Source organism: Danio aesculapii, chromosome 2 (genome assembly GCF_903798145.1).
Source record: "Danio aesculapii chromosome 2, fDanAes4.1, whole genome shotgun sequence".
Taxonomy (NCBI): domain Eukaryota; kingdom Metazoa; phylum Chordata; class Actinopteri; order Cypriniformes; family Danionidae; genus Danio; species Danio aesculapii.
Window position 1 is genome coordinate 12186345 of NC_079436.1, and position 19766 is coordinate 12206110.

General features: G+C 35.6%; 1 protein-coding gene across 4 annotated transcripts in view; it reads left to right on the forward strand.

The window, feature by feature from the left end:
• ssbp3a (single stranded DNA binding protein 3a) overlaps positions 1-19766 on the forward strand; it is an 89329-nt gene that overhangs the window by 64097 nt on the left and 5466 nt on the right. The window contains exons 5-17 of one of the 4 annotated variants that reach the window (XM_056472928.1): positions 1764-1853; positions 5335-5409; positions 8064-8123; positions 8205-8259; positions 9486-9559; positions 9825-9910; positions 13241-13289; positions 13379-13414; positions 13504-13570; positions 15525-15595; positions 15697-15766; positions 15865-15893; positions 18144-18245. In XM_056472928.1, the coding sequence (XP_056328903.1) occupies positions 1764-1853; positions 5335-5409; positions 8064-8123; positions 8205-8259; positions 9486-9559; positions 9825-9910; positions 13241-13289; positions 13379-13414; positions 13504-13570; positions 15525-15595; positions 15697-15766; positions 15865-15893; positions 18144-18245 (864 nt within the window). The remainder of the gene's footprint in view (positions 1-1763; positions 1854-5334; positions 5410-8063; positions 8124-8204; positions 8260-9485; positions 9560-9824; positions 9911-13240; positions 13290-13378; positions 13415-13503; positions 13571-15524; positions 15596-15696; positions 15767-15864; positions 15894-18143; positions 18246-19766) is intronic. The other 3 variants (XM_056472936.1, XM_056472941.1, XM_056472944.1) reach the window with 3 other exon arrangements.

Below are 19766 nucleotides of genomic sequence, written 5' to 3' on the forward strand. Positions count from 1 at the left end.
AATTCACACCTTGAGAGACAAAAGACGCTCTTCCACTCACCCATCAAGGGCATAGTAAAGCAATTTCCAGCTGCAAAAGCTATCCCAAACTAAATGTTTGTTGTATTACTTGCATGTAAACACTTAGTAAACAATATACAGTGCAGCATATACAAGATCACCCCTCATAAATCTATCTTTTAAAGTCATATTTTTAATAGGAAGACAATATTATATACAATATTATATTTGTGCATACAATATTATATTTATGCATATACATGAGATTAGTCAGTACTGAAGCCGAATCTAGAGCTTATCTAACAATATAACTTACCATAACGGTCCAAAAACGAGTACACCTAAATTTATATGTTATAGAAAAATATTAAATATAAATTTAAAAAAAAAAAAGGAAAAATTAGGAGAAGCAAAAAAATATTTTAAAATTTATTAGAAATTTTGTAAGTTGTAATTTTTTGGCAATATTTTGCTAAAGTTTAATTGTATTATCTTTCAATTTCTAAATGTTTGATGAGTAAAATATTATTTTAATAAATATATCTGTTAAATAAATCTGTTTTGTTTAAATGCCTCAAAATACATTGCCTACATTCACTGAGAAATGGATAAAAATATTCATTTTCAAACTGAGGTGTACTCAATTATGCTGAGCACTGTATGTGCACTTATACAGCATGGACAAAAAATATATATTTGAAATGGCATAAAATGTGTTTGCAAAACTGTTGTAATTAAAACTTTCTTGTGCATTAATCCAGCATTTAATAATTTCTGAATGACTCTGAGACACTGAAGTAGCGTAATGACAAAAGCTTTAAAGATAAGAATAAATCAAATTTTAAACATAAAAAAATTACTTGATATTAAAATAATATTTTAAGACCTTTTATATATATTTTGCCCAAATAATTGCTGCCTTAGTTAACTTTTTTCAAACTTTAATAAGTGCCTTAAAATAAGCTGAATTATCTGCCAGTGGGGTAAGCAAATTATACTTATTTTAAAGCAAACACAAGATTATGTCATTGGTAGATTATTTTGCGGTTTTCAGGAAAAACTCACTTAATTTTGATTAAATTATTTCTAAAAACGAAACAATATTTTATTCTTGTCTAGTAAATGCTTCTTGATTTCAGAATTTGTAGAATTTTAGACTAAACAAGACAAAAGCTCTAAGTAAGAAAAGCATTTTGTGCAATGTAAATGTCAGAATTTTAAAATTTCCAACATCAGAAATTGCTGGGGTAAAGATCAAGATTAGGCATCATGTTGGCGCAGTGGGTAGCACAATCGCCTCACAGCAAGAAGGTTGCTGGTTCGAGCCCTGGCAGGATCAGTTGGCATTTCTGTGTGGAGTTTGCATGTTCTCCTCGTGTTTGCGTGGGTTTCCTCCGGGTACTTCTGTTTCCCCCACAAGTGCAAAAACATGGGGTATAGGTGAACTGGGTAAGCTAAACTGTCCGTAGTGTATGTTTGAATGAGAGTGTATGGATGTTTTCCAGTAATAGGGTGCAGCTAGAAAGGCATCGGCCACATAAAACATATGCTGGATAAGTTGGCGGTTCAATCCGCTGTGGCGACTAAGCCGAAAAGAAAATTATGAATGAATGAAGATCAAGATTAATGTGACATTATAATTGTCTGTAGTGCGTAGTCTGTAGTGTAACTTTAAATTCAATGAAGTGCATCTTAAGTCTTTCCCAAATCTTTTCAACAGTGGTGTACTTTTGTTCATATGTATCATCTCTCTCTGATTTCAGAGCGCAGCTGCAGCCCCAAGTCCAGTCCTGGGCAACATGCCCCCCGGTGACGGAATGCCAGGCGGCCCCATACCTCCTGGATTCTTTCAGGTGGGTCACCACTACTCCTCCACATCCTTTAACCCTTCTCCACAAACCAACATCAAACCAGCAGTCCTCAGGTGCACAGACACGTGCCATTGGTTCACAGAGGAACCATTATGCCACGGTCTCTGGTCATCCGCCAAACCCGGCGTCTGCAGGGAACCGCTCTGATTGCGACCATTAGCCGCTAATGGCAGGCAGGGTTATTCGCGTTCTCCTCTCCCTCTCGTTGTCCTGCTGAGCTGTGCTAAATGTGTTGGTGATGCACCTTCAGCAGCAGAGTTAACGCTTTATCACTCGGGAGGTTTCTGAGAGAGAATGACTCATCGAAATATCTGAATGAATTCTTGGAAAAGGTTTAAGGATGAAAGAATTGTTTGTAACGATCTTATGGAAGGAAGCATTTTAGAGACGAGCCTTTCTCAGGCCAGATGGGGTAGTGACCCTTCGAGGGCTTTTGCGGGAATGCTGCTCAGCACAGATTCTCAGATACTGAGAGATGGAAAATACGAAACTGGTTTATTTGAAAACAAGCATCAGTGAATATGGAGGAAAACTTGAAACATTTGAGTGGCTTTGCGGTCATTTGGACTATTCTTTCTTAAACCTTGTTGCCCTCTAGTGGTGATACGGATGACCATTTGTACATAAACATTTTGCCACTTAATTATAAAAAAAAGTCCTCTGAGGGAAAAAAAAAATTCCAAATATCAGATTTTAGGTATTTTTTACAATATAACTTTATTAAAGGGATAGTTCACCCAAAAGTGAAAATTCTGTCATCATTTACTCACCCTTTACTTGTTACACTGTAAAAAATGCAGGGTTCCACACAATTCCCTCATGTTGTCCCAACACAAACTGATAAAGTTAACCTTAATTGTTTTTTCAAATTTGAGTGGATTGAACATAAAACAACTGAGGGAGTGCGGGGCACAAAATAACGCGGGGTAAAATGTAACAGTGTTTTAAGGTATTTGCTCAGGGTTAACCATGGCAGCAGTGTCAGCAGACGTCTTCCTGCCAGCTGTTGAAAAAGTTCAGCAAAATTTGAATGAGAAACACAGAAGAAACCATTTTTGCAGCATAAAGTATTTTTTTTTACTATAGTCAATGTTTTGTTTTTTTTTAATCAGTGAAAGTATGTTAGTAAAATCTTATATTGTTGTGATTACCGTCTTCTAGGCTAAAAGATGGAACCATTTTGAAAGATGTAAAAAACACACAGTGACTGCTAGCCAGTTTTGTGGGAAATACTACACAGCGGGGTTAGTTGTAACAGGGTGATACAAATAAGCCACACACTGTTGGACTCAAATTAAACAAACACAATAATTGTTGAATTGTGAGTGTAATGTTGAGAACTTTTTATATAAAAAAAATCTTTAATAGAAAATATTTTTGAATTAAAAAAATTATCATTTTATTGCTAATACTGCAAATAAATGCATTGTATAATAATGGATAATAATGCAAATGAATTCAAATGTGTTTATCCACTAGATAAATAAATAAACATTCTGTGCTATGTAGAATAAAACAAATATATATATTATTTACTGAGGAAATATACTATTTAAAATAAACTGTATTTGAATTAATTGTGTAAAATCTGACCTTATAAGCCTGTGTTACAACTAACCATCTGTCTGTTGCAACTTACCCCGCAGGTGGGGTAAATAGTAATATTTTTACTCCTGGCACTTTTGGCAATGCTGCACAGAAACCATAGATCTGGCGATCATAATTTCAGTGCTAATTTGTAGGAGAGGCTTGTGCGTTGTTGGTAAAATATGGTTTGTCTAACTCCGTTACTTTGTTCATTTTTTTGGCCAAAACCAAAAAGAGTTACTTTGTGCTCAGCTCTCCCCTAAGTTGTCCCAAAAACTCAAGAATTGTGTTTATTTTAGCTCATTTTAAAGAACTAGTTTGTTCATTTTATTGCATATACAAATTTCTTTCTTTTATTAAAAGCAAACAAAAATATTTTGAAGAAAGCTGGATACCTGTAAAAAAAGTGTTGTACATAGAAATACTAAAGACAGAGAAGAAAACAGAATATAAAAGAAACATTCAACAAATAAAAGCAATAAATACAGTAGCCGAGAGAGCTTAATGGTCTGCAATTTAAGAAAACATGTTCAATTACATAAAACACCAGCAAATTAAGAAACAATCTTCATCAGTTTGACATCACACGTGTTGCAAATTCTCATAACACAAACAACTGAAGAAATGTGCTGCATTTTGTCACAATGCAAACGACTGAAGAAACACGCTGCATTTATTAAACCCGTTTGCATTTTCTGCGTTAAGCTCTCTCGGCCCCCGTGAATAAAGCAGTGATCAGAGTATTAAAAGCGAGAAAAAATGGAGAGGTCTTTAAAACGGACTTAAACACAGAAATGGAGGAGAAAGTCTAATGTAAATTTGTAGAGTGTTCCAGAGTTTAGGACCATCAATTGCAAGCACTCGATCATCTCATTTTTGAGATCTCAATGATCGAGAGGGGGTATACAGACAGAGTAAGTCTGTAAGGTACTGAGGAGCAAGATAATTAACGGCTTTGTATATAAATAATAAAATTCATTCACTTTCTTTTCGGCTAAGTCCCTTTATTAATCAGGGGTCGCCACAGCGGAATAATACAATTTTCAAATCGATTCTGTATTTAATGGGTAACCAGTGAAGTGCAGATATTATAGCAGTTACTGACTCATAAAGAGTAGTCTAGCAGTCGCAACTTGTACCAGCCCACTACTGATGTCAAGGGTTAGAGGTTTCTAACATTCTTCAAAATATCTTATTTTGTGTTCAACAGAAAAAGGGAAACTCGTAAAGGTTTAGAACCCACTGAGCGTGAGCAAATTTTCAACTGTCCCTTTAAAGGAGTTCATATTCAATTGATCAACACCTCGAATGTTAGTCAACCATATAGAATACAAAACAATTGGATTTTTTATTGTTTGCTTTAATGTATATCTAGGATTTTAAAATACTTTTAAACAACTTAAGTCTTAAAGGTTTAATTGGTATTAAATCTTGAAAAACACTACAAATTCTGAAAAGCAAAATTCACTCGCAATTGTTCATATACAGCATAATAGATAAAGGAAATTCTGCCAATTGAAATATTGTAAATGTCGCTTATGCCAAAAGCTGAGTGTGCAAATGAGCTCAGACAGCGTTAAATACAGTTAATAATTTGTTGTAATTATTGGCTTTACAATAATCATAATTTAAAATGTTATAATTGAAACACTTGATGTCCTGTCTAAAAGCTGCATCTTAAAACCAAACTAATGATATCAGTCAGAGCTGCTCATCAACCCAAATCAAGCAGATTCTGAGCTTTTGGCCTTGGCTCTGTTCTCTTCATCTGCACCTGTCGCTTTCACCTGTCCTGTCTTTGACTTTGCTCTGTCTTTCTCTTGGCATTTGGCTGCTGGTACTATGGCAACCTGCTCTTCCTCCCCTCCCTCAGCAGGGACCACCTGGTTCCCAACCCTCCCCTCACGCTCAGCTCCCTCCAAACGCTAACATGATGGCCACGCACGGACAGGTAACAGCACTAGTTCTACATACGTTCTCTATGCTGATAGCAGCTCTGCATGTCACCTGCACACGTCTGGATGCTTTTGCTGAAATATCCCCCATCCCTTCATCCTGACTTTGAAACGTATACTTTTGCAATGACCTATTTTTAATGTGATTTTCATCAGGAGAAATGTGAAATGATAGAATTTGGTCACACTTTATTTTGATGGTGCGTTTGTTGAAAGTTACATTGCATCTACATGCCAACTAATTCTCTATAGATTATAAGTAGACAGTTAGGTTGGGGTTAGTGTAAGTTGACATGTACTTGGAAAGTTTCTTATAGTCAGTTAAATGTCTGTGTAGCAGCAGTATCAACAGATATTAAGCAGACAGTCTAGTAATACTCAAATGGACCATCAAAATAAAGTGTTACCTAGAATTTTTATTGCCTTTTATTGCTATAAAGCTATTTATTATGTAAAAGTGTTATTTTTAAAATGTTTGGCAACACTTTACTTGAATGGGGTGTTCATCATATGACTGTCATGAAACTGTTCTAAATGTGAATGAGATTTTATGCATGCTAATGACAACTGTCATTAATTGTTGTTTGATCAGTTACTTTATTGTTATGAAAACTTGACATAAACAAATACACTCATCGGCCACTTTATTAGGTACTTACTTACTAGTACCGGGTTTGACTTTCTTTTGCCTTCAGAACTGCCTTAATCCTTCGTGGCATAGATTCAATAAGGCACTGGAAATATTCCTCAGAGATTTTGGTCCATATTGTCATGATAGCATCACGCAGTTGCACATCCATGAACTCCTGTTCCACCACATCCCAAAGGTGCTTTATTGGATTGAGATCTGGTGAACAGTGAGAACTCATTGTCATGTTCAAGAAATCAGGCTGAGATGTTTTATGGTTCATGACATGGTGCGTTATCCTGCTGGAAGTAGCCCTCAGAAGATGGGTACGCTGTGGTCAAAAACCGAATAGACATGGTCAGCAACAATACTCAGGTAGGCTGTGGCGTTGACACTATGCTCAATTGGTACTAATGGGCCCAAAGTGTGCCAAAAAAATATCACCCACACTATTAAACCACATCACCATCCTGAACCGTTGATTCAAGGCAAGATGGATCCATGCTTTCATGTTGGTGACACCAAATTCTGACCCTACCATCCAAAAGTTGCAGCAGAAATCAAGACTCATCAGACCAGGCAACATTTTTCCAATCTTCTATTGTCCAGTTTTGGTGAGTCTGTGCGAATTGTAGCCTCCGTTTCCTGTTGTTAGCTGACTGGAGTGGCACCTGGTGTGGTCTTCTGCTGTTGTAGCCCATCTGTCTCAAGGTTAGATATGTTGTGTATTCAGATATGCTCCTCTGAATACCTTGGTTGTAACTAGTGGTTATTTGAGTTACTGTTGCCTTTCTATCAGCTCGAACCAGTCTGGCCATTCTCCTCTGACCTCTGGCATCAACAAGGCATTTGCGCCCACAGAACTGCCACTCACTGGACCATTCTCTGTAAACCTTAGAGATGGTTGTGCATGAAAATCCCAGTAGACCACCAGTTTCTGAAATACTCCGACCAGCCCGCCTGTTAACAACCATGCCAAGTTCAAAGTTACTTAAATCCCCTTTCTTCCCCATTCTGATGCTCAGTTTGAACTGCAGCAGATCGTCTTGACCATGTCTACATGCCTAAATGCATTGAGTTGCTGCCATGTGATTGGCTGATTAGAAATTTGCGTTAATGAGCAGTTGGACAGGTGTGCTTAATAAAGTGGCCAGTAAGTGTATATTGCGACCAGTCTTCATCTTTCACAACTTGACATTACCATGACAACATAACTTGTTAAGTTGACATAAATCTGTCATAATCATGATTGTCATGTGGCTATTATAATTGTCATGAATACCTTTCTGATCACGTTTTCAGTGGAACAAACTATTTGCCAATAAAATGTCTCATTAAAAGTGTTGTTACTTTGTCAAATAATTTTTATCAGCGTCATTGATATTTAATTTTTTTATAATTATATTTTTTAAGGGGTTTCATCTTTAATGGATAGGACAGTAGGGAGTATAGACAGGAAAGCGTGGGGAGCAGAGAGAGGGGAAGGATTGGCATGATTTTGAGGTGAAATCAAACTCAGGTCGTCTGTGAGCATGTGTCAACACACTAATCACTACGCCATTGACGCCAACTTAATGACATTTTAATGAGGAAATGTAATTGAGGAAAAAAATTATGGCACTGTTATAAAATTCATGACATTTATAATGGCTCATGTTTATGGCAGATTTATGACAAGTTTTGTTGTCTTGGTAATGTTGTTGTACTGTAAACAAATGCATTGTACTGCATTTAAAATGTCAGAACCCAGTTGTTATACAGTTGTTATAAGCATGCATAAAATCTCATTCACTTTCATCAGATGTTCCATGTCATGATTATAAAGGTTTGTTTACAGTCTATGAACACCCTTTAAGTAAAGTGTTACCAATTTATTTATTTATTTGCCATGAAATAGCCAGGGAAGTGGATATAGCAATAAACTCCAAACTCTCTCTCTCTCTACTTCTGTCTTTAAGGCTTTTGTGTTGGTTACGCGATGTTGCATTGTGTGTTTTTAAGTCACTGTGTTTCTATTTACAGCCATTTATGTCTCCTCGCTATGCTGGAGGACCTCGGCCGCCCATGAGAATGGGAAACCCGGTAATGCACAATGAAAGGATTTAAACAACAGTGTTTGTGAACTAGGACTTATTTTAACATCTAACCCCTTTGCTTTTTTAGCCTCCAGGTGGGCAACCTTTACCTCCAAATATGATGGACCCTACAAGACCAACAGGTGAGAGATTTAAAGCTAAAAGTATACTTAAAGGGTTAGTTCACATTAGTCATTATTTACTCACCCTTAATCGTTTCTAACCTTTATTAGATTTTTTTCTTCTGATAATCTCAAAAGAAGCCATTTTGAAGAAATCTGGAAACCTGTAATCATTGACGTCCATAGTACTGTATTTGTTTTTCTACTATGAAAATCAATGTTAAATGTTTTAAGCTTTCTACAAAATATCTTCTTTTGTGTTTAAAAGACTTTTAGCAGACTTTTAAAATGTCTGCTACACCCCTGCATGGTGGGAAAACATATATCGGATATCACTCAGCCAGTGGAGATCGCTGATTTTTAAAGAAAACTGACCTTAAACGTGCCGATTTTGTAATGGAATACAGTTCACCGAAAGTGATTAACCCAGGTTACTGACAAATTAAAAGTCTTTCAGCATACTTCCGCATATACCCTATTGACCCAAACCACTGTTTACCTATACCTGATTTTAGGAGTTCACACTTAGATAATGCTCTATTATGATAGCAGGTTTGGCATGCTGTCCCAGGAGAGAACCATGAGCTCAGAGGGGATCAATGAGCATTAATTCAATTCATTTCAATTAACCTTTATTTGTATAGCGCTTTTACAATGTAGATTGTGTCAAAGCAGCTTCACATAGAAGATCATAGTAAATTGAAACAGTGTCAGTCCAGTTTTCAGAGTTTAAGTTCAGTTCAGTTCAGTGTGGTTTAATAATCACTAATGAGAGTCCAAACACTGAAGACCAATTTTCCCAAAATTGATTTTTAAAAATTATGCAAATACAATTTTGACTGGGATCCGACAACATTTCAGTAAAATAAGAAAATTGACCACTGCTCCATTTCTTTCATTTCTGAACTTCTTTACAAGTATTATTAATTGATGTTATTTACTGCCTGATAGATGCAAGTTATTTCTGAGTTCTCCTTTCAGCTGTGACTGGTAAATAAACATAATAAGCAGATAAGAATGAAATATATTGTCTGATAAATGGTGTATATGGTGTAATCTTGGTAATTTGTGAACAGCAATGGTTGTTTGAAATCAATTTGTCTTTTATAGTATTCTAGGTCCAGGACTTTTGTAAGCTCATCTTGGAAGAGTTTATTGTATTTATATAAAGGACTCACAAATTCAGAGCTTGTCTTTTCAGGTGTGTCTGTTAAATCTTTAATGGTGTTACTATATGTTATTATCAGGCCATCCAAGCCTGGCATCCATGCAGAGAATGAACGCTCCTCGAGGAATGGGCCCGATGGGACCGGGACCACAGGTCTGGATTTTATCCTATCCTCTAGACTCAATTTCATATCAGTCTTATGAAAATGAAAATATAAATATCTATACCCTAAACCTATTAAATACATTTGATCACTATTAAGACTGGACAATATAGTTATGTTAGTATAATTATATATAGTAGTATAGTTTAATTATATTTATATAGTGTGTTTTAATAGTCTCTGTGTATGTAAACTAACTATGTTCTTGTTCTTTCCTCTCTCATGGTGTCCTCTGGGGGATTCTGGATATCATAGTCTGACCCTTGGTTATCATTACAGAACTACGGCGGAGGAATGAGGCCTCCAAACTCTATGGGCCCGGGTATGCCTGGAGTAAACATGTAAGTACCAGCCTATCTTATATGTGGGCTTTTATTTTGTGACATTCATATGCATATGATCGAGTGTCCTATCTGATACATCATGTTTCATGTGCATTGTAAAAAATGCTGGGTTCCACACAATACTTTCATGTTGTCCCAACACAAATCGATTAAGTTAACTTAATTGTTTTTACAAATTGAAGTTGATTGAACACAAATCAATGAAATTGTCACTAAAAATGAAATAAAACCAAGGATTGTGTTATTTCAGGTCATTTTTAAACAAGGGGGCTGAACAAGCATCAAAAATAATTTTGCCTTTTAAATTGAGGAGCTCATATTTAAAGAGGGAAAATGCACAAACTGAGCAAAAATTGGTTTTGATGTAGTAGGTGGACAACACGTTGGCTCAGTGGTTAGCACTGTCACCTCGTAGCAAGATGGTTGCTGGTTGGAGGCCCGACTGGGTCAGTTGGCATTTCTGTGTATAGTTTACATGTTTTTCCCGTGTTCGCGTGCACTGTTAAAAATTTTAAGTCAAGACAACAATTTTTTTTAAGTTATACAAAGTTTAACTTAATATTTTAGTCAAATTGATAGATGTAAGTTGAGATGACTATAAAAGTTAATTTGGCAGCAATTTTTTTCTGTATAGACATGCGCTATACAGTAGGTGAATTGAATGAACTAAATTGGCCATAGTGTATGTGTGTGAATGGGTTTTGATGAATGTTTCCCAATACTGGGTTGCAGCTGGAAGGGCATCTGTTGTGTAAAACATATGCTGATCTGTTGTGTAAAACATATGCTCATGGTATATGGTGGTTCATTCTGCTGTGGTGACCCCTGATGAATAAAGAGACTAGGCCAGAGGTGTCTGAACTCTGTCCTGGAATACTGGTGTCCTGCAGATTTTAGCTCCAACTTGCCTCAACACACCTGTATGGATGCTCCTAGAAAGCCTAGTAAGAGTTAGATTAACTAGCCCAGGTGTGTCCGATTGGGGTTGGAAAATAACGTTTGCAGGATACTGGCCCTCCAGGACCTAGTGTGGGCACCCTTGGACTAAGCTGAAGAAAAATGAATGAATGTAGTTGGTATTTCTGTGGACAAAACCTGAAATGAAATACTGATTGCGTTTAATGTAAATCAATAAGATGTTTGTTACAGTATAGCAGAATGTTTACACAAAGTACATGTAACGTAAAAATCAGTGGTCACTACATTCCCCAAACAATGTCTTATTGAGGGGATATTTTAAAGTGTTTGGCTTTATGATCAGTGTTTGTAGTTTTAAATTTTTCAGGGAAATTATATGAAGAGTTCATATGCTAAAAGCTCTAAATGCCATCTGAAATTTTCTTCCACAAAGGAATTTTTTCCACAAGCTCCTGTGTGTATATTCAGTAAACTCACTTTTATGGCATGCAAATGGGTTCATTGCATTGCATTTAAAGTGAAATAACTAAACAAAAATATTGGAGGCTGAAAAAGATGCTCATTTTAGAAGAAAATTTCAGAAAGCACTTAGAGGTTTTGCATCTGAACTTTTCATATATACAGTTGTAGTCAGAATTATTAACCCCCTTTTGAATTTTTTTCTTTTTTAAAAATTTCCCAAATGATGTTTAACACTGCAAGGAAATTTTTACAGTATGTCTGATAATATTTTTTCTTCTGGAGAAATATTTTGACTGGAATAAAAGCAGTTTTTATTCTTTACAAACCATTTTAGGGTCAAAAATATTAGCCCCTTTAAGCTATTTTTTTTCAGTAGTCTACAGAACAAACCATCGTTATACAATAACTTGCCTAATTACCCTAACCTGCCTAGTAAACCTAATTAACCTAGTTAAGCCTTTAAATGTCACTTTAGGCTTTATAGAAGTGTCTTAAAAATATCTAGTCAAATATTATTTACTGTCATCATGGCAAAGATAAAATAAATCAGTTATTAGAAATGAGTTATGAAAACTATTATGTTTAGAAATGTGTTGAAAAAATCTCTCCATTAAACAGAGATTGGGGAAAAAAATAAACGAGGGCTAATAATTCAGTGGGGCTAATAATTCTGACTTCAACTGTATAAATAAAGTTCCCTAAATATCTGATGATTCTATTTGATAATTACATTTTAACATGATTTAATTCTCCTAAAGAATTAATTCTAATAACGTTGCTTCAGTTCAGCCACTGTTCATCTCGAAAATATTAAAGATGTTATTCTTACATTGACTAAGGATTTCACAGTAAAAAGACACATAAACCACAGCCTAAAAAGAACGTTTTTACAGTTAAAATGTTATTTACTTGCTAAATTACAGTACATTGTGTATAGAAGGATTTATTGAGTTAATTTAACACTGCAAATCAAATGCACTCTTCACCTTAAAAGCTTCAGAACATTTGAACTTAGACGTTGCTAAATATTTAACTGTAAGCTTTTAAGGTAAATTATTTCACTATTTTAATGGCACTTGCATACTGTTAATGCATAAACAGCTTTTGTGAGAGTGACACACAACTGCAAAGATCATCAGTTTTCTCTTTTTCTGTAGCTATATTTAGACTACTAGAGCACTTTCAATTCCAGGTAGGGGGCCCTAGCATCATTCTCATACTTTGTAGATTCGTTTTTTGATTAAAAAAAATTCATTTTGTAAATAAGCTATTTTTTTATTTTTGTAAATAAAATATATTTAAAGTGGAACCTTTATTTTCGTAATGTCAAATTAAATACATTTAAATTCGCAAATATAAAAAACAAGTTCCCAAACTAACAATACAGTTAATAAGCCATATTTGTGATGAGATTTTAATATTTGTGTGTCAATTTTTGTGACTTGAAACTGCTGTATAATCTTAACATAAAATTAAATCAAATTTATTTCCCAATCAATCAAACTAATCTTGCATTTGCATTTTGAAAATCGGTGATCGTCACTGTTCACTGGGAAATTATATTTTATATGAGCAGGCCCTCTCTTAACAAGCTCAGTGCTCATCATCTGACAGGTGTTTGAAAGAGAAGGTTGAAAATAAGTTTTAACATTAAATTCTTAATGGTTCTAGACAGATTTTACAACAAATTATAGAAAATTTAGAAAAGAGCTATATGATTAATATAGATTTTCTGGTATTGGTTGGGGCCCCCTAATTCCCCGGGGCCCTAAGTGGCTGCTTACCTTGCTTATTTATTTAAGTCTGCCCCTGAAAATAAAAAAATTCTCTCTTTTTCTGTAGCTATATTTAGACTTCTTGAGCACTTTATCTGATCTTACTTACCTCCGACTTATTTGATGTTTTAGAAAAGTGAACAAATAGCTGTTCTGTCATTTTTCTGTACAGGGTAGCAGGAGCTGGCAGACCGTGGCCGAATCCTAATAATGGAAACACGGTAAGACACAAAAAAAAATGATGGGACTTTACAAACAGGAAATGATTTCTGACAAGTGTGGGTAATAAATAACTTTTTTGGCTTCACAGATATCATATTCCTCCTCATCCCCTGGAACATATGTGGTAAGGGGCTATTTTTTGTGTTTGGTTTAGTAATATTGTCTTTCCTGAGTGAATCTGGCTTGAGTGTTTGTGCACTTGTGTTTTCTCAGGGTCCTCCAGGAGGAACAGGAGGTGGTGGGTGTCCACCAGGAACACCTATAATGCCAAGTCCAGCAGGTAAAGGCTGATCACATCTATATTTACAGCGCATCTGGAAAGTATTCATAGCGCTTCACTTTTTCCACATTTTTTCTTATGTTACAGCCTTATGCCAAAATAGATTAGATTAATTTATTTCCTCAAAATTCTACACACAATACCCCATAATGACAATGTGAAAAAAGATTTCTTGAAACTGTTGCAAATTTATTAAAAATAAAAAACCTGAAAAATTACATGGACATAAGTATTCACAGCCTTTGCAGTGAAGCTCTAAATTGAGCTCAGGTACATTCTGTTTCCACTGATCATTCTTGAGAGGTTTCAGCAGCTTAATTGGAGTTCACCTGTGGCGAATTCAGTTGATTGGACAACGCACTAAATCGTACTTCTGCAGCGTTTATTTAAGAGCGCACAAAGAGCTCTGCACTTGAGCAGCGTATATTTGCGGGAGCGTGCAATAAGTTTTGTGCACGAGCAGAGGAAATCGGCGCACAAGCAAAGAGATTCGCATGCTCGTAGGCTATTACATAAATGCGATCTCGAGTTGCAACACTGCGCTCACGAGACACAACATTTGTCATTTAAATAACGGGGGGGTTGTGGGTTTTTGGGGTTTTTTTGAGTGACATGCTATCGGTCTAATCTGATTCAATAATTTATGCTCCACTTTTTTTTTGGAAATAAGCTCATTTTACATTTTCCCTATTTGAGTTTTACCTTTTCTTATCCCCCAATCTCCGGATCTGGTAGGAACACTTTTAGCTTAGCTTAGCACAAATCATTGAATTGGATTAGACCAGTAGCATCAGAGTTTTGATAATTGTCTTACTTAAAACTTGGCTTTGCTGAAGTTTACTCTTCATCATGTACTAAGACTGACAGAAAATATGAAGTTGCTGTTTGCTAAGCCTTTTATATGTCTAGGAACTACACACTCACTCTGGAATATTCAAAGAATTTTGCTGCTCTGCCAGAGATGTAGTTCACAATATAACTACAAATTAGTTGAGCTTTAACAATTATCAAACCTCTTTTTGTTAGTCAAAGTTATCAAATGTTTTTTGAATGAGATGCTAATGGTCTAATCCAGAGATGCCCAAACTAGGGTCCGTGGGCCAAATGTGGCCCATAATAACTTTTGATATGGCCTAACATCCCATCTGACAAGAAAGGGAGAAATATGAGGAGTGTCAGGGAGGTATGCCTTTAATAAAGATTGTCATTTATCATTTAAGCTTTTGTTTGTGTGTTTTAATGTTGAGCTACAAAAAAAAAGCTATTTTTTGTTAAATGTTGTCAGTAAATGAGATTTTTGTACACACTGTCTAACAAATCAAGGTAAAGGCTGGCACAACTTGTTTTTTATTGTAATAAGTTCATCATGCAGTGTATTATTTATTTGAAATGAAACAAACAAGATGTGCTTTAACTACAGACTGTCAGCTTTAATTTGAGGGTCCAAATCAGGTGAAAGGTGTAGGAAATACAACAGTTTGCATATGTGCCTCTCACTTGTTAAGGGTTAAAAGTAATTGGACAGACTAATAATCATAAATCAAACTTTATACATTTGGAAATTACCCATGGCAACTTTGTAATGCAGTTTGGTATATTTACCTTTGGCCTACAACCCTCAATAAAGTTTGTGCATCACTGCCTCTAATCTAATTCAATGCTGTATGCTAAGCTAAGCTATGCTAAAAAGTGTTCCTACCATACCAAGAGACTGGGTAAATTAAAAATGGGTTAAACACAACTTTTTAAGTAACTTTTTAGGGGACAACAGCATATACAATCAATTAACAACCTCTTAGATAAGTAACTGGTGTGTTTCAGGAGTGACAAAATTATTAAAACTAGAGACTTCATCTGAAATTGCTAAGATTTTTGACAGCTAAATTATATTTTAAGAGAAGAACGTTTGAAGGTGACTGTTAAAAAGCGTAAACCTCTTGTTGTGTGTTCACAGACTCCACTAACTCAGGTGAAAACCTCTACACATTGATAAACTCAGTCCCACCAGGAGGAAACAGATCCAGTGTGAGTTCCTCCATTCCTCTAGCCTTTATTAAACATTAGCCTAAAGTGCTAATATGGCCTTTTATCTCTATAATCTGTTTAAATGCTGTGTGTGTTTGTAGTTTCCTATGGGTCCGGGGTCAGACGGTCCAATGGGAGGACTGGAGCCACATCATATGAATGGATCATTAGGTAAAATGTTAACCACTATAGCAGTTACCGAAATTGTCGAAAACTGGGATTCAACTCATGTGTTGTGCTGTTTTTAATTCTTGATTCTTGTCTCGCAGGTTCAGGTGACATTGATGGACTCACAAAGGTATTATACCTATTGTTTAGTTCTTATGTCTGTTGAAATAACAAGAACCTAGTAGGGTTCGACAAAAGATGACAAGCAATGTAGAATAGTGTCTGTAAATATAAACTGCTAACCACTATACAATGTCATATTTTACTTTTGCAATGTAGAGTTTTTTTAATTAAAGAATAAGAATAGAACATTTTTATTTATCATTGATGCATTACATGGCAGATATGAAAATCATATTGTATTTTATAGAGTAGATATTATATTATATATTTATACAACAGTTCTGTCTGGTTCTTGAATCTGATTGGCTAATTGCCGTTTGATAGTCTGCAAAAACAGCACTCGCACAGCCTCTTAACCATTCTGTATTACTCCGCCCACTTATGGTGACAACAGATCAATAAACTCCTTACAGTTTGGCAAATATTGCAGCTGTTGGACAACATAATGTACTTTTGAGGTGTTTTTAGGTGAGAATCTAGTTGCAACTAGTTTATTTATAAGGATAGTGCCTATTTTAAATATTTGTAATTTCGGAGAGACTTCGCGTCAGCGGCCATTAGTCTGTTTTTGAGCAGAGCAAAGACGGTTGAAGTTGTTCATCCACAAGATGGCGACAGAGACCGCGTGATAAGCCCTTAGAGGATAAAAACTTGTAATTTCTAACTACGTCTGATCAAATCATTACTAAACCAGTAAGTGATATTCGCAAGTCGATTTCTCTCTCTTGTATGTTGTAGTGCTGTATTTATACCATATAATTGTAGTGTGTTGAGTGTGAGATGAGACTCACATATCAGGAATTTTGTGTTGGCCACTCTTTGTATATCCCTGGCTTACTTTTTGGTTGGCCAACGGTTTGTTTGTAATGAGTCTCCTGTTTTCATTGCTGCAGACTAGTTCAGTAAAAAGAAAGAAAGAAGAAACGTTAAACCAGCATGTGTTTAGTGTTTTTTCTTATCGCAAACACAACAGTAATCTGCTAGTGTTTGCTTTTGGCCTTTTCGGGGTTAATTATTGTCATATCCGTATTGCAACAGAAGACATACTGGGAAATCTCTCTAGACTGATTGCATTTCATGCCGTTCAGCGTTAAAATCTTAAAATGTGAGCAAAATCAACTGTTTTGTCATCTCTTTAGACATTACGCTAGAGAATCATTCAAATACTAGCTCTAAAGTGACGTTTGTGAAGTAGCAACGGTTTCTGCTGTTCTGACATCAGTTGCAGATGTGAATGAATGGCGAAAGACAGTAGTTCCTGTGACAAAAGGGTTTTGAGACTCTCTGTGTTTGATTTTATTTTTTATACACACAATTATGTCATCGAACTGTTGTATAAACACAATATCACACTCGTAGCAGTGCAATATGGCTGTATATCGTCACTGGTGGGACACTAAGGCAACGCAATGCACGCCTCCCACCAGTGCTGATATACAGCCATCGCACTGCTACTCGTGTGATATTCCCCATATATATACAGTATATATAATAAATTATATTATATATAGTTATTTTAAGATTTTATATTCCACAACATTACCGCTTTACTTTTATTAAAGTATCTGCAATAACACAATATTTTTGTGTTCGTGTGCATAAAAGCATTAAAAAACCTCACTAACCACAAACATTTAAACGGTAGTGAATTGTTTTCTAAATTCTCATTTTTAAAATTGCAGATCACTGAAGTATATAGTTTGAAACTCCTGGAAAGTTGTCCAAAGATGGTTTAAATACATGTAAAACATTTAGTTCTGTAGTTAATAAACAATAAATTGTTAATACATCTATATTTATGTAGGTAAACTTATCTGAAGACTAATAATTTAAGCCTGTTAAATCAGAATCAGATAGAGCTTTATTGCCAGGTATGTTCACACATACGAGGAATTTGTTTTCATGACAGAGCTTCTACAGTGCAACAGAATTACAGAGACAGGACAAAAAACAGATAATAAATATATTTAAAAAAATAGAAGTAAGTCTGCAGAGCAGAGCACGACACTGAGGCGGCCATTATCGTCGGCACCATCTTGATGAGATAGCAATAACATCAATAACAATAACATTAAATGTTATTAATCTCTTGCTGAATTTTAATCTACCTGATCTTAGTAACAATAGCATTCACTAACTGTTATAATTTCTTCAAATATACATTTTATTCTCAGACATGACAAAAATATTTGGTTTAATATAGAGGGTTTTTTTAACCAATGAATGACATGTTACCATTTGTTTTTCACAATCCCAGAACTCTCCTAATAATCTGAGTGTCCTGAGCAACCCTCCAGGAACACCACGAGACGACGCTGAACTGAGCGGAAGCTTCCTGCACTCCTTCCAGAATGAAAACGTGAGTGCAAACACGTAAACATGCTACATAGTAACAGTGGGTTTTTGAATGTTTTTAAAGGGTTAGTTCACCCAAAAACTAAAATTGTTATCAATTACTCATCCCCATGTTGTTCCAATGCCCTGAGACCTTCATTCATCTTCAGAATACAAATTAAGGTATTTTAGATGATGAAATTTCGAGAGCTCCCTCATCCTCCGTAGACAGTCAAGAAAAATACCAACAACAAAAATTCCTCAAAACAGTCCATGTGTCTTCAATGGTTTAATCAGAATATTATGAATTTACAGGAACACTTTAGTTTGAAGATAAATAAAAAACAGCTTTGTTCACTAGTATCTTCTCCTCAGTGTCAGTATAGGGTGCATGTTCATGAGAATGCGCCTCTGAAGTATACATTGAATGTGGCTGTGCTTTGTTTTAAACAGAGAAAGTGTGCTGGCATCTGGAGTATACATCAGTGCACAGCATTCATTAAAACGTGCACTATACTGACACTGAGGAAAAGAAACTGTTGAATAAAGTCGTAATTTTTGTTGTATGTTAGTGATGTAATGGGATGAAATTTCATATCATGATTATAGTGCCTATATTTATCACGGTTTTGTTAAAATTGCCTAAAAATGTTCTAAAATTAGTGTCACACACATTTAAGGGCCGGAACACACCAAGCCGACAGTCGACCGTTGGGCTTCGTCAATCTGAGGGTGAGTGTCAGTCAGGCTAGTTGGTTGATGTGTTCACGTCGCCTCTAGTTGGGTTATCGCCAGATTGCATTGGCCCGATTCAGCATATCGAATTTGTGTTGGATCAAGAGGGCGCTCTGATTGGTAATTAAATAACAAATCAGAGCGCAGATGCACAACCTGCACTCTCATTTTATTTGGCGTTTGTCTGTTTGGTGTGTTTACGGGCAGCTTTTTGGTCAAAACGAATCCAAACGTGAATTGAGGCAAGTGGACAACACAGTTGAGTTTCGTTGGTGCTAGTTGTTTGGCATTGGCTTGGTGTATCCCAACCCTAAGGCATTCCACCAAGTTTTGTATCTGAAATGAATTTACAACAAATAAAATTTGCAGCTTTTTTCAATTTTGTGTTAAACAACATAAACAAGGATCTATGCATTTTATATTCGTTAACTTATGATTGTATTAATTCATGTACATGTAAACCTTTGATTTTCTTATTAATTGTAATGTTTGTTAAACCTACACCAACTACCCCACATTGTTTTTCACAAAACTGAATAAGGCTGTTTTATAAAAGCTGAAAAGGGGTTGTGCAATTTGATGAAAATATTTATTATCGACTGATATAATTGCAATTTAATTGTCTTGAATAGAGCTTCAGCTCAGTATTCTCAGTAATGTGCAGCACACACATTATGTATAATGTATGTTATACTGATTTTATCTGAAGTGTGGGGCTGGGCCGATAAATGATATGTTGTATTGCGATTAAAATTTGTCAATAACAGTGATAACCTCTGGACTTTTTTACTCTAGGAGCCAATCACACAGC